This window comes from Sorex araneus, chromosome 1 (assembly GCF_027595985.1).
Source record: "Sorex araneus isolate mSorAra2 chromosome 1, mSorAra2.pri, whole genome shotgun sequence".
Lineage (NCBI taxonomy): Eukaryota > Metazoa > Chordata > Mammalia > Eulipotyphla > Soricidae > Sorex > Sorex araneus.
In genome coordinates, this window is record NC_073302.1 from 353,645,645 (window position 1) to 353,657,891 (window position 12,247).

Below are 12,247 nucleotides of genomic sequence, written 5' to 3' on the forward strand. Positions count from 1 at the left end.
TTATGCCAAGCTCTGCCTTATGCTTCCTATGCTGAGCTCTGCTTTACATTTCTTCATAGAAAATGCCACTACCCAAGCTTGTTTACTGCTTCTTGTGTTATCTGCCCCCCCACCCTATTACAAACTCTGCACAGCACTACAGCTCGCTTACATACTGCTGTTTCCATCAGCATCTAGAGTCCAGCACATAATAAATCCTCAAACCTTGTTAAATAAACTGAAGACACAAGAGACAGCCAGAAGTGCAGAGTAATACCAGCCCCAAATGCTCACTGTTGTTGTTCACTGATGGGACAGATGAAGCTGGGAATGGCACGCACCGGGTGATGGGAGATCCAGCATCACCACCTCAAGAGCAGTGGGGGAAAAGGGGACCAGAAGTCCTAACACAGTAACAGGGAAGACGCACTCAGGGGTGGCAAATAGAGGAACTGAACAACTGATGTGGTTGTGGAGGGCTGAAGTGAAATTTAAATGAAAGAGAGCACGTAGCACAGTTCACGGCACTACAGGAAGGACTGGCACACAGGAGGGATGGTCAGTGGTTGGAAATTACCACAAGGGTGTGGCTGGTGGATGCTAGTTAAGACAGAGGAGGGTCCATGATGACAACACTAGTTGGAAATGGTCACTCTGGACAAGAACTGAGTGTTGAAAGCAGGTAAAGGGATAAACATGATAACCATTCACCATCTGCATCTAGAACCATAATGCCTAAAATGAGAGAGAGAAAGAGAAAGAGAAAGAGAGGTGCCTGCCATAGAGGCATGCTGGGGTGAGTGGTGGTGTGGGGGGTGGGAAAGAAACTGGCGACACTGGTGCTGGGAAATTACACTGTGGGGGGATGGGTGCTGGAACATTGTATGAATGAAACTCAACCATCAACAGCTTTGTAATGTTTTCTCTCACAGTGACTAAATAAAATAAAATGTTAATGCTAAAAAAAAGAAAGATTGGGCACAAATGTTTAATATTAGTGGATACAACTAATTATAATAATATTATAATAATATTAAAAGTTTTTTAAAGGGAATCACTCATCTTTGTTTCTCTTATTCCTACCAAGGTTCAGAACAAAGGCAGCTGAGAATGAGAAGGGTAAACTGAACCAAGATGTTCTGGTAGCCACATCAATTATTCATTCTACAAATACTGAAAGAACACTATATGGGTGGTAGACAACAGTAACAGCTACTCTAGCTTTAGGCATGCTAGATTCTGATCCAGGTGCTGTGGCAGTCTCTGGGGATACAGCTGTGACCAAGAGGGTCAAACGCCCTTCTGCTGTGGAGTTCACTTTCTAGCAGGAAAGACTGTAAGAAAAAAATAATAATAAAATTAAAATAATTCCAGCTATCATTCAGTGCTATGGTAAAAAAAAAAAAGAGAGGAGAAAAGATTCATCAAACATTTAAGACTAGAAAAAGAAAAAGTGACAATTAACAGCTAGAACCCTTCAGGACGCTCAATATCAACATAACTGCCACAGCAAATTGTCTCCTCAGAACCTCTATGCACGGTTCCTGCAGAAAGCTCAGCTGCAAAAGAGTCAGCAGCTGGTCCAGAGAAGGGCTGTAGGGCACAGGCCTCTAGGTGGGAGGCAGACACATGTGTGCACGGAGGGTCCGGCAAGACCCTAGGGTGCTAGGTGCTATATGCTCCACAGATGAGCACAGAGGCAGGCCCAGCGCCAAAATACAGGGACCACAACTCCGAAGTCTGATTTGAAATGAAGCCCCTATGTTTAAATTTGCATCATGGTTTACTATGAGGACTAAAGCCTTTCTGGACCTGAGATGTGGGCTCTGCCACCAACTTACCCTTAGGTTAAGCCCCCAAAAACACTTCAAACCCAGTCACTGATGCTATTTTTACTTCTCAGGATGGCGGGGGGAAGGAGCAATGACACAGAGAAAGGAGGCTGTGAGTAAGCATCTGCTGAGAAAAGTGTATTTTCTTTCTGAAGAAATGTTTGTAGGTTCGGAGATGCAAAACAACATGTTATGTAAGTTTCCACATTTGTGAAGTTGCCTTAAAAAGAACCCTTCAGTGATTGGTGTTAATCCTGTGATACCCCAGCAGCCACCGGGAGCTTTTGTGACCAGCAGAGTCCAAGACCTCCTCAACTTGAGGCAGAATGTAAAAAAATAGCTACACTCACAAGCTTAGCAATTGGCACCTCCCCCAAAGAGACTGGCATTAAGAGGCTCACCTTGCATTCTTCCGTTTCAGGTATCCTTGTTCTAGTGTCCTACAACACCGGAGATTCCGGATTCAAGAACAGTTTGCTTCATGAAAAATTGAAGTCACTGAGGACATGCCCTTGGCATGCTGACATTGCTAAACTGTGGAATTCACGTTTCACATGTTTCCCCGCCTGCTCCAATTCCTAACAGATGCAATAGATGCACCTAGTTAGCTGCCAGCACTCTGTAATCCTGCCATCAGCAAACCCGGCAGACACCCCACTGAAATCACCACCAGATCCCTAGCTTCCCTTCCATCGGTAACTGTCTCCTTATTAAGACCACAGCAAAGGACAGAGGAGTCACTGCCCTGATGAACTTGGAGCTCATCACTATGCAAAGTGAATAAAAAAAAGAACAGAAAGATGCAAATCTAGTTTTTCAGGTGGGATATTAATGGCAGTGGCTTCAGCAAAAGGACCTGGAAAGATGCCAGACCTGTGATTTCAGAGGCCCTTCTCCCTGGAGCTTGGAGCCAAGGATGCGAGCAGCAATGAACAATTGGCACCGCTAACCAGACACTCCAACACCCAGTGGGGCCAGGAGTCCTGGTACACTTGGAAATCTACCTTGCCTGACAGGCGGATCACTAACAATAACAGTTTCGTGTGCCAGTGCTTCCTGTAGTCCCAAGAACAATGCTACCTGCTTTCTTTCACTTAAATTTCATAAATACCTGAAAGGTAGGTGCCATTCTTATTTCCACTTTACAGAGGGGGGAAATGGGTATTAAATGACCCAACACTGCCCAACTAGAAAGTAATAGTGGTAGAAATATAGATATGATCTTTTATTTTTTTTTAATTCTTTTATTGATTCACCATGTGGAAAGTTACAAAGCTTTCAGGTTAAAGTCTCAGTTATACAATGCTCAAACACCCATCCCTTCACCAGTGCACATATTCCACCACCAAGAATCACGATATACCTCCTCCCTTCCCCTCATAGATATGATCTTTTAACTACTTCAAGACACCAAGTTAAGGACTACCTTCAGTGAACTCTCAGGCAATGACATTATAGTGTCCCTGTAGCAACTGTTGACCAAGTTTATTACCAACCCCCAAGTTGTACAGTCACCAAAAATATGAAAGTTATACAGTAAGATATGTAGTCATAGACATTCAGTGGAAAACTATCACCAAAAATGCTTATAAAACTCTTTACCTATTTGCATCTACTCTGCACCTTGACCTTTCAGCTCTGTGTATCACAAGGTCACTTTAAGTCACAACTGGGGGTGGAATTTTGCATGACACTGAGCAGACTGGCACAGCGTAAAGAAGATAAAACTCTGGTATATCCGCAGTGTACTCCGTAGCACCCTAAATCTACCCCCCCATCCAAGCTACAGTGCTCAGCAGACTCTGGAAAAAGCACTGACTATTGAGTACTCTGTTGTATGCCCACCCCATTTCTCTGATAGTCCCACATTTGGCCATTTGGGAGCTTCCACACATCTTTAAATATTTTCACTGAACCTCAAATTCTGATTCTGCTGGTCTGGGTAAGGCCAAGGCCTGAATATATTCCTCTAAATCTGATTCCAGGAGCAGGAAAGATAGTACAGCAGGTAAGGCATTGCATGCAACTCACCCCAGTTCATGGCCGAGCAGCCCCCATGGCCCCTAAAGCACTGCCAGAAGCAACCTCTGGTCAGGGAGGGCCTGAACACTGATGGGTATGCCTCAAACCACTAAAAATAAATCAGCTTCGCAGGTCTGGCTTCCAGCTCTCCTGCAGACCTGTGAATGTTCTTTTTATGACTTGCCTTCTCAAACTTGAGCCCTGTAGGGAAACTTTTAAAACCATCCCACTCTTTATAGAAACCGAACCCCTCTGCTGCAAGGGCATCTCTCTGTCTCCAGTACATCCATGTGTTGTCCTTTGATTCCCAGAAGCTTTGTTCATTCAGGCTTCAGGTTATTATCCAGGTAGATCTATTCAAGTTTGGGGTAGAACTGTTGCAATTAGAAGAGCATATAAACAACCTAGCTGGCTTTTATGTCTTTTTACCTTTCCGATATTAACCTCACATTTCCTTTCTATTTAAATCACAATTTTCACATGCTTTATTTATCTCATTTGTTGGCAATACTGAAAAATGTTGAGTACAGTTAAACCCTTCAGCATTTCCATAAATCTCAATGCACAAGCCACAAGTGCTCCAATACCATCACGTTATCAAAAGACCCTTTATTGATTTATTTGGCTCTCTCCCTTTCCTTTTTCGTAACAATCACATGTTTCCCTTATTCTACGAGCTATTTTTGTTGTGGTCTGCCAGTTTGTTTGCTTTGGTTTATGTTCCACCTAGGACTGACCTGTTCTGAGAATTGTCTTTAGTGTCCTGAAATAATACATTGCAGAATTCCTTCTAGATCCACCCAGTTGTTACAGAAAGCTTGACTGCAACTTTTGACTAGCTGAGTAATATTTCACTGAATATATATAGCGTGATTTCTTTTTCTAGTCATCTCTCAATGGGAAAATTAAAGTTGACTGCATGTTTTGGCTACAGTACCTAATAAACACTGGGTTGTAACTAAACTGTAACTAACCTTTAGCATTTACAAATACTTCAGATAAATCTTTAGGAGTAAAATTTCTGGTTAATAAAATATTTCTACTCTTAGGTTTGGATTTGGAATTTTGTGCCACACTCAGTAGTACTTGGGCTACTCCTGGTACAGTGCCAAAAAGAAAACTGGGTGTCCTGCATGTAGAGTACGCACTTAGTCTACTGAGACATCTTCAGATCCCCTTCCTGTATTTCACAAAGGCTGCCCCAAATTACATTTTCACCTAAACTGTAAAGAATTTCCTTTTTCTTTACACCCTTACCCAAACAGGCTTTCACTCTCTTTGATAAGGTCATTTTCACAGCTGTAAAGTTACATGTGCATGAAGTTTTTGTTTTGTTTTGTTTTTTATAGTTTAATGTATTTTAATAGCAAACTTACAGGAACAGCACAGAAGACAGACAACATTAAAAACATGTACTTGCATGTAGGACAACTCAGAAAAGTATAGTGAATGGATAGAATCTATTGTATGATAAAAATGCTACAAACACCATTTAGTTGCCATCAATAAGAAATTTACTTGTTTTAAAAAAATCCAAATGCTGGCATTGTCCAGAAAAATTTAACAGTTTTATTTAGAATTGTTATAAAGTTGAACTGCTGAAACTTGTTCACTGAAATATTTTGACTTTCATTAATGATTTATTTTCCTGCATTTATATTAAAAATTCACACAAATGAAAATGGGAAAAAGCCAATACCTGATTTGCCCCTATTTTTCCACTTGCAATCATATATTTACGTACCTTTGACCCCATGGGGGGAAAAAAAAAATTTAATGTTCAGAACTACCAATAACAGGAAGAGGAAAAAAAAATTTTTTTTTTTTTAGAATGAAATGTTTCCCATCATAGTGGATTCTTAAGCACGTTCTCCACGTATGCGGTGTGCTAGCTAGATGTCTTTTGGCATAAGTGTTACACGTTTGGCATGAATAGTACACAGGTTGGTATCTTCAAAAAGGCCAACCAGATTGGCCTCACTTGCCTCCTGCAAAGCACCAATAGCTGCGCTCTGGAAGCGCAGATCTGTTTTGATGTCCTGAGCAATTTCTCGCACCAGATGCTGGAAGGGAAGTTTGCAAATCAGTTCAGTGGATATCTGATAACGCCTAATTTCACGGAGTGCCACAGTACCAGGCCTGTAACGGTGAGACTTCTTCACCCCTCCGGTAGAGGGCGCACTCTTGCGAGCACCTTCTGTAACCAGCTGCTTCCTAGGTGCTTTACCACCAGTCGACTTGCAGGCAGTCTGCTTTGTACGAGCCATGGCAGAGAGACCTTACCTCCCTGATCCTTCGGCTGGAGCTAGGCGAGCAAGAGGCGGCACTGGCGGTGGAGAGCAACGGCCACATGTGCATGAAGTTTTGATTTGTTTTTCCCTGTTGGCAAGGATGGGGATTATTTTCCCATATGACTAGGGGCCATCTTTGGAGAACTCAGTTTTAAACAGATTTTTACTTGGCTTGTTTTTATTAAGATATGTGAATTTCGTATACATTTTGTAGACCAATCACTTGTTGGCGAGGTCTGGGGAAGTGATGTGCAGACGAGAGGTAACACAGGGACACGGTGGAGGTCATGGTGGCAAAGTGTGGTGACTCTGTACATCAACCATACACACTGGCATTGCTGTGACAATGTTACTCAAACAATAATAAAATTTAAATGAAAAAAAGAAGACTCAGCAATCTTCGAGATAATATTGGAATTATAACAAAATCCTCAAAGGAATGATTACTGGATTATAAGAAGACAGAGAAAAGGAAGAGTGGGGCACGGAGATGAGGGGAGTGAAAGGAGAGAAAAGAAGAATATTTTATGTGTGATCTGCCATTATAACAAGACGAAAGCAAAAGAATAAACAAAAACAACACTGCCAGGTATATCTCCCCCTCTGCCTGCCCCAGTTCCTGTTGTTTGCAGGTCACACACCATGAGACTAAGCACCACCCTCCAGCTGGCCAGAAGGCAAGCCTCCTCAGCACAGCGTGACGCCAGTGTCTGGCTGGACTACCTCCCCAGGACTTGTTTTACGTGAGAAGCAGAGAAGGCCATCATCAGTCTCAGACGCAGCCGCCAACTTCCTAAGCACGGCCACCAAAACCTGAATTCCATAGCAATAGTGGGAGGACAGCTACACTTGTGCCCCACAGAAAAACAACAGTAACCACTTTGTTCTCTTTTGCTTTTTGGGTGACACCCAGCAATGCTGAGGATGTACTTCTGGCCCTGCACTCAGGAATCACTCCTGGCGGTGCTCAGGAGACCATGTGGGATGCCGGAGATCGAACTCAGGTTGCCGAGTGCAAGGCAAACACCCTACCCATCACTCCAGCCCGTTTTCCTTTGTGAATTTACATGTACTTATGGGGGGTAAGGGGAACATAACACAACCTTTTATATTTATCATTATACAAAATAGATGCTTATCCAGCACTGATGAAGACAGCCTAATGAATGATGGGTCACATGCACAACCCCTCAAATAAGGGCTTACAGTCCAAGGTACAAGGTAAGTTTATGCAAATTAACAACCTAAATAACAAACAGCCCAACAAAAACATGGGCAAAAACAACAATCATAAAACAAATGACCCAGGGGCTAGAGTGACAGGACAGTGGGTAGGGAAATTGCCATGCACACGGCAAATGTGGGTTCAATCCCCAGCACCCCATACAGTCCCCTGAGCCCTGCCAGGTGTGATCCTGGAATGCAAAGACAGGCATACCACCAGATTTGCCCAAAAAACAAAAACAGTATAAAGACCAAATCAAGAAGTGGTCTATAACAAAGACAATTTTCCAAAGAGGATCAATAGGCGTAAGAAAAGAGCTTATCACTGATCAACAGGAAGTGCAAATCCAAACTACAAAGAGAGAGGAAAAAAAGAGAGAGATACTTCCTCATACCTTTGAGAATGGTATAAATCAAAAGAAACAACTAAAGTTTAAGATGGTGTGAAAAAAAGAGCCTTCTACACCACTGCTGAGAATATAAATTGGTACAACCATATTGGAAAACATGGAGAATCCTCAAGAAGCTAAAGATAGAGCGAGCAGATACCCTTCTGATATCTATCTTAATACAAAACACCAAAACAAAAACTTAGATCCACTCCAAAGTTCACAGCAGTGCTATTTGCAAATGCTAAAATGTGAGTCATCTCTGCACAGAACCATGCTAATCTTCTCTGTAGAATTCCAATTTTAGAATAGATGCAGCCAAGCAAGCACACTAGCTAAAACACTACTGGAAGTGACTGAAGGGCCATCGAGAGAGGATTACATAAGAAGATATGATACATTTATATAATGTGATAAAATTCAGCTAGTTAAAGACAGGTGAAATTTCAAGGCAAGAGCGAAACACAGTGGACAGGGTGCTTGCTTTGCACACAGCTGACCCAAGTTCAATCCCCGACATTCCAGATGGCCCCCAAGCCTGCCAGGAGTGTCTCCTGAACACAGAGCCAGGAGAAAGCCCTGAGCACCGCTGGCTGTGGCCCCCAAATCTACCCCCACACACAAAAAAAAAGCTGAAATTTTGCCACTTGCAGCAAAACAGAAGGTACTCCAGGGAATAGTAAAAAAGTAAAAACATGTCTGAAAGTAACACATGTGTGGTTTCACCAAATGTGTGCTAATTTTAAGGTAGACTGATGAACAACAAAAGGACAAGAGGTATAGAAGAGTGAAATCTTTATTTTATCAAGTTTAAACTAAAAATGCAAAAGGTTCAAATATATTATACATATATATGTATATAAACACATATATATTGGACTGGAACGATAGCACAGCGGGTAGGGTATTTGCCTTGCACGTGGCCGACCAGGGTTTGATTCCTCCGTCCCTCTCGGAGAACCTGGCAAGCTACCGAGAGTATCCCAGCTGCACGGCAGAGCCTGGCAAGCTACCCGTGGCATATTCAATATGCCAAAAACAGTAACAAGTCTCACAATGGAAACGTTACTGGTGCCCACTCGAGCAAATCAATAAACAATGGGATGACAGTGCTACAGTGCTACATATATATTAACAAACTGAATTCTACGTTATACTCACTTAAAAATATGAATGAGAAATGAGAAAATAAAAGAACAAGTTCCATGGTGAACTTAGGGACACCTAGTTAAGGCCCATAATTGCCCTCCAAACAATATTTACTCTATAATCTAAGACTTTCTAAATGAGTATTTTATAATTATTTCATTTAATCATTTATTCTGAAATGCTGTTTGAGAACTCCCTGGACAATAACAAACATGTCAAGATAAAATAATTTCATGTCATGGCACTTGCTAAGTATCCCCATAATACTTTCCTCAGAAGGCTACGAACTATACCAGGGAAAGGGTTCAAGTTCAGTAACTTTCTAAAAATCAATCAAATAAATATACAGATAACATATGAATCCAGAATATGGCATGAACATCCAAGTCAGGGAACCCCATGACCCCTCATAATCTCAATAAATTGGTATGAATACCTAAACCCTGGCTTCAAAATAGTTTGAGGAAAGCAATAGTGTACATGATTTAAAATGAGGGGTCAGAGTGATGATACAGCAGATAAGACACCTACCATGCAAGTAGCCAAACCAGGGTAGATTCCTGGCATCCCATATGGTCCCCCAAATATCACCAGGAGTAATACCTGAGCACAGCCAGAGTAAGTCCCCAGTGACTATGCCTCAAAGACCAACCCATCCCCCCAAAATAATCTCAACAATCATCTAAAAACACTTACCATTCACCTTTTATTCAATGCAATTGCTATATATGTTTTTTTTATTATTGGAATCATATTTTTCTTAAAAATGTATCATGAGAATGTTATCACTCTCTATATATATCCTGGGATCCTGGGACTGTGATTCTACTAATCATTGTCACTGTCATTCCGCTGTTCATCGATTTGCTTGAGCGGGCACCAGTAACGTCTCTCAATGTGAGACTTATTGTTATTGTTTTTGGCATATCCAATACGCCATGGGTAGCTTGCCAGGATCTGCCGTGCGGGCACGATACTCTCGGTAGCTTGCCAGGCTCTCCAAGAGGGGCAGAGGAATCAAACACAGGTCGGCTGCGTGAAAGGCGAACACCCTACCACTGTGCTATGGCTCCTTACTCTCTCTATATAATTTTTTTAATTGAATTACTGTGACACAGAACCTTACAAAGCTGTTCGTGATTGGATTTCAGTCATGCAGTGTTCCAACACCCATCCATCCAGCACTGCACCTCTCCCAGCACCAGTGTCCCCGGGTTCCCTCCCATCAGCCCCCACTCCCAGCATGCCCTATGGCAGGCACTTTCACTTTCCTTCTCTCTCTCTTTCTCTCTCTCTCTCTCTTTCTCCCCCCTCACATATCTTGAAATTTCTTCGGGATATTTTGATCATCACTTTAAAATATTCCATGTGCTCTAGAGAATGTGATTTGGTATTTAGAGGGTAAAGAATCTTGTGCATCTATTTCAAGCCTTGATCTTGCAACTCTCCCTTCAAGACTACTGCTTCTCAACTGACTTTCTGTCTGATGGAGTGATGAGTGTGGGGTGTTAAAATCCTCTTACCTTTGCTGTTTGTCTCTCTTCTCCGATCATCAGTTGTTTAACAACTTTGCTACCCTTCATTTTGTGCATGTATATTGATAAGAGTTATGTTCTTGTGGGCCAGGGAAAGACAGTTACAGATGTTAAGGCTCCTGTCTTGCATGCCACAGACCCCAGTTCGATCCTGACTCTGCATATGTGTGCTCCCTCTCCCCCAAAGAGAAGTTTAAAGACTTTACCAGAAGCTTTCAGAAACGATAAACTAATATAATAAAGTAGCAAGTTAAAAATCAGTATGTAGGAATAAGCTGTATGTCTATGCAAAACACTAGAAGAAAAAAATGTTTTAAATACCACTTACAATTGTGTCCATAACATCAACTACTTAGGCTGGCACTGCTCAAGTCCAACCTCAAAGCAGCCTTTCAATGAAGTACTCAAAGAAGCACAGAGTCACCAACCCCACATTCACTGCAGGACTGGCTGATAAGGCAAATTAACTTCAAACTTCTCATCTATTTAATCTGACTGACTAGTAAGAAAATATATCATCACTGAGAATCCAATTCAGTCTGTTGAGATCTGATGCCAATAAAAGTGAGGACAGACCAAAACTACTTGGAGCCTTCACAGGGGTCAGAGAAGCTGAGAAGCCAGTGGGTAGCAGGGCGCGACTCAGAAGATGAGGCACTACGGGAAGCACTTCCCACACCTAACAGAGCCACCGGGGCAAAAGTGATGTTATAAACACACAGGGTCAGGCCACCTGACAAATGCTGGCACTGTGGAGAGCTCGTTCTGGGACACTGGACTCACGACAGACACAAGCCACTGCCCCAGAAGCCTCAGTGGCCAGGTGAGTAGAGAGAAATATCTTTCCTGCTTCTCCCACCTTCCCTGAAATTGCCCTCTGGTGAGTCACCCCTCCTGGTCAGTCCCAGCTGGAGGCCAACTTAGAGCCTGGAAAACGGGAATCCAGCCACCTCCAGGGCAGTGATCGGAGAGGGGACCCCACAAGAAGGCACCGGAGGGCAGACTGGCCAGGACTTGGGAGTACTCAACTGCCTCAGAAGAGAGAGCACTGTCCTGTAAGCTTTCTTGGTGGACACCATCAACTGCAGCAGACGCAGGAAAGGCAATATCGCCATCATCATCAACCTCGCAGGACATCACCACAAATCCTGGGGCTGAAGAGATCGTACAGTGGGGAGGGCACCTGCCTTACACGTGGCTGACCCAGGCTGGGTCTCCTGCACCCATGTGGTCCCCTGAGACCTTCAGGAGTGACTCTTGAGCACAGAGCCGGGAATATGCCCTGAATACTTCTAGGAATGGCCCCAACCCCCCCCCCAAAAAAAAAGATGAAGTAGAAAGAAGAAGAAAGGTGGGAGAGGAGTAGGAGGAAGAGGAGAGGGAGGAGGAAGAGAAGTCTTCTTTGCTGTTCTAAGTAACCAATGTTTTGCACTTCCCTGAAACAATCTCTTGTATTTGGAAATATGGGCTCTGGATGGCAAACCTGCTCAGGGTCCCTCAGTGACCCGTCAGTCAGAGAGCCGCCCTCATGCCTACATTGCTCCTGCTGCTTATTCCTTCTGGATCTCAAATATTTGCTATTTTGTACTCTTTTAGCTACTTTAAGATGCCAAGCAGTTAAAAGAAACAGAAAAATACATTCAGTGTGCCCGGAACTTGGTTATAAAAAAGCCTGAATAAAATGAAAGCAAGAGACAAAAGAAAACTATGTTCATTTTTGCACACAAACAATAAAATCTGACATAAATCCAAGGCCTGTCTCAAGGTACGACTTGAGTTTGAAGCCTAATTATTACTGACCCTTCACTGATAAGATATGTTGTAAA

The 12,247-nt window shown here is 42.8% G+C and overlaps 2 protein-coding genes and 1 non-coding gene across 7 annotated transcripts in view; all 3 read right to left on the reverse strand.

Moving 5' to 3' along the window:
* AMPH (amphiphysin) overlaps positions 1–12,247 on the reverse strand; it is a 241,854-nt gene that overhangs the window by 165,427 nt on the left and 64,180 nt on the right. The gene's annotated exons all lie outside the window — the stretch shown is intronic.
* LOC105942945 (histone H3.3A-like) lies at positions 5,661–6,100 on the reverse strand. Its single transcript, XM_012932378.2, has one exon. The coding sequence runs from the start codon at positions 6,098–6,100 to the stop codon at positions 5,726–5,728; it is 375 nt and encodes a 124-aa protein (XP_012787832.2). The 3' UTR covers positions 5,661–5,725.
* Positions 7,962–8,067, reverse strand: LOC129401475 (U6 spliceosomal RNA). The gene has a single exon (XR_008628367.1). It is a non-coding gene; the product is annotated as a U6 spliceosomal RNA (small nuclear RNA).

Excerpts from the sequence above, each read along its gene's own strand:
- LOC105942945 (XM_012932378.2), bottom strand. The coding sequence starts at position 6,100 with ATGGCTCGTACAAAGCAGACTGCCTGCAAGTCGACTGGTGGTAAAGCA.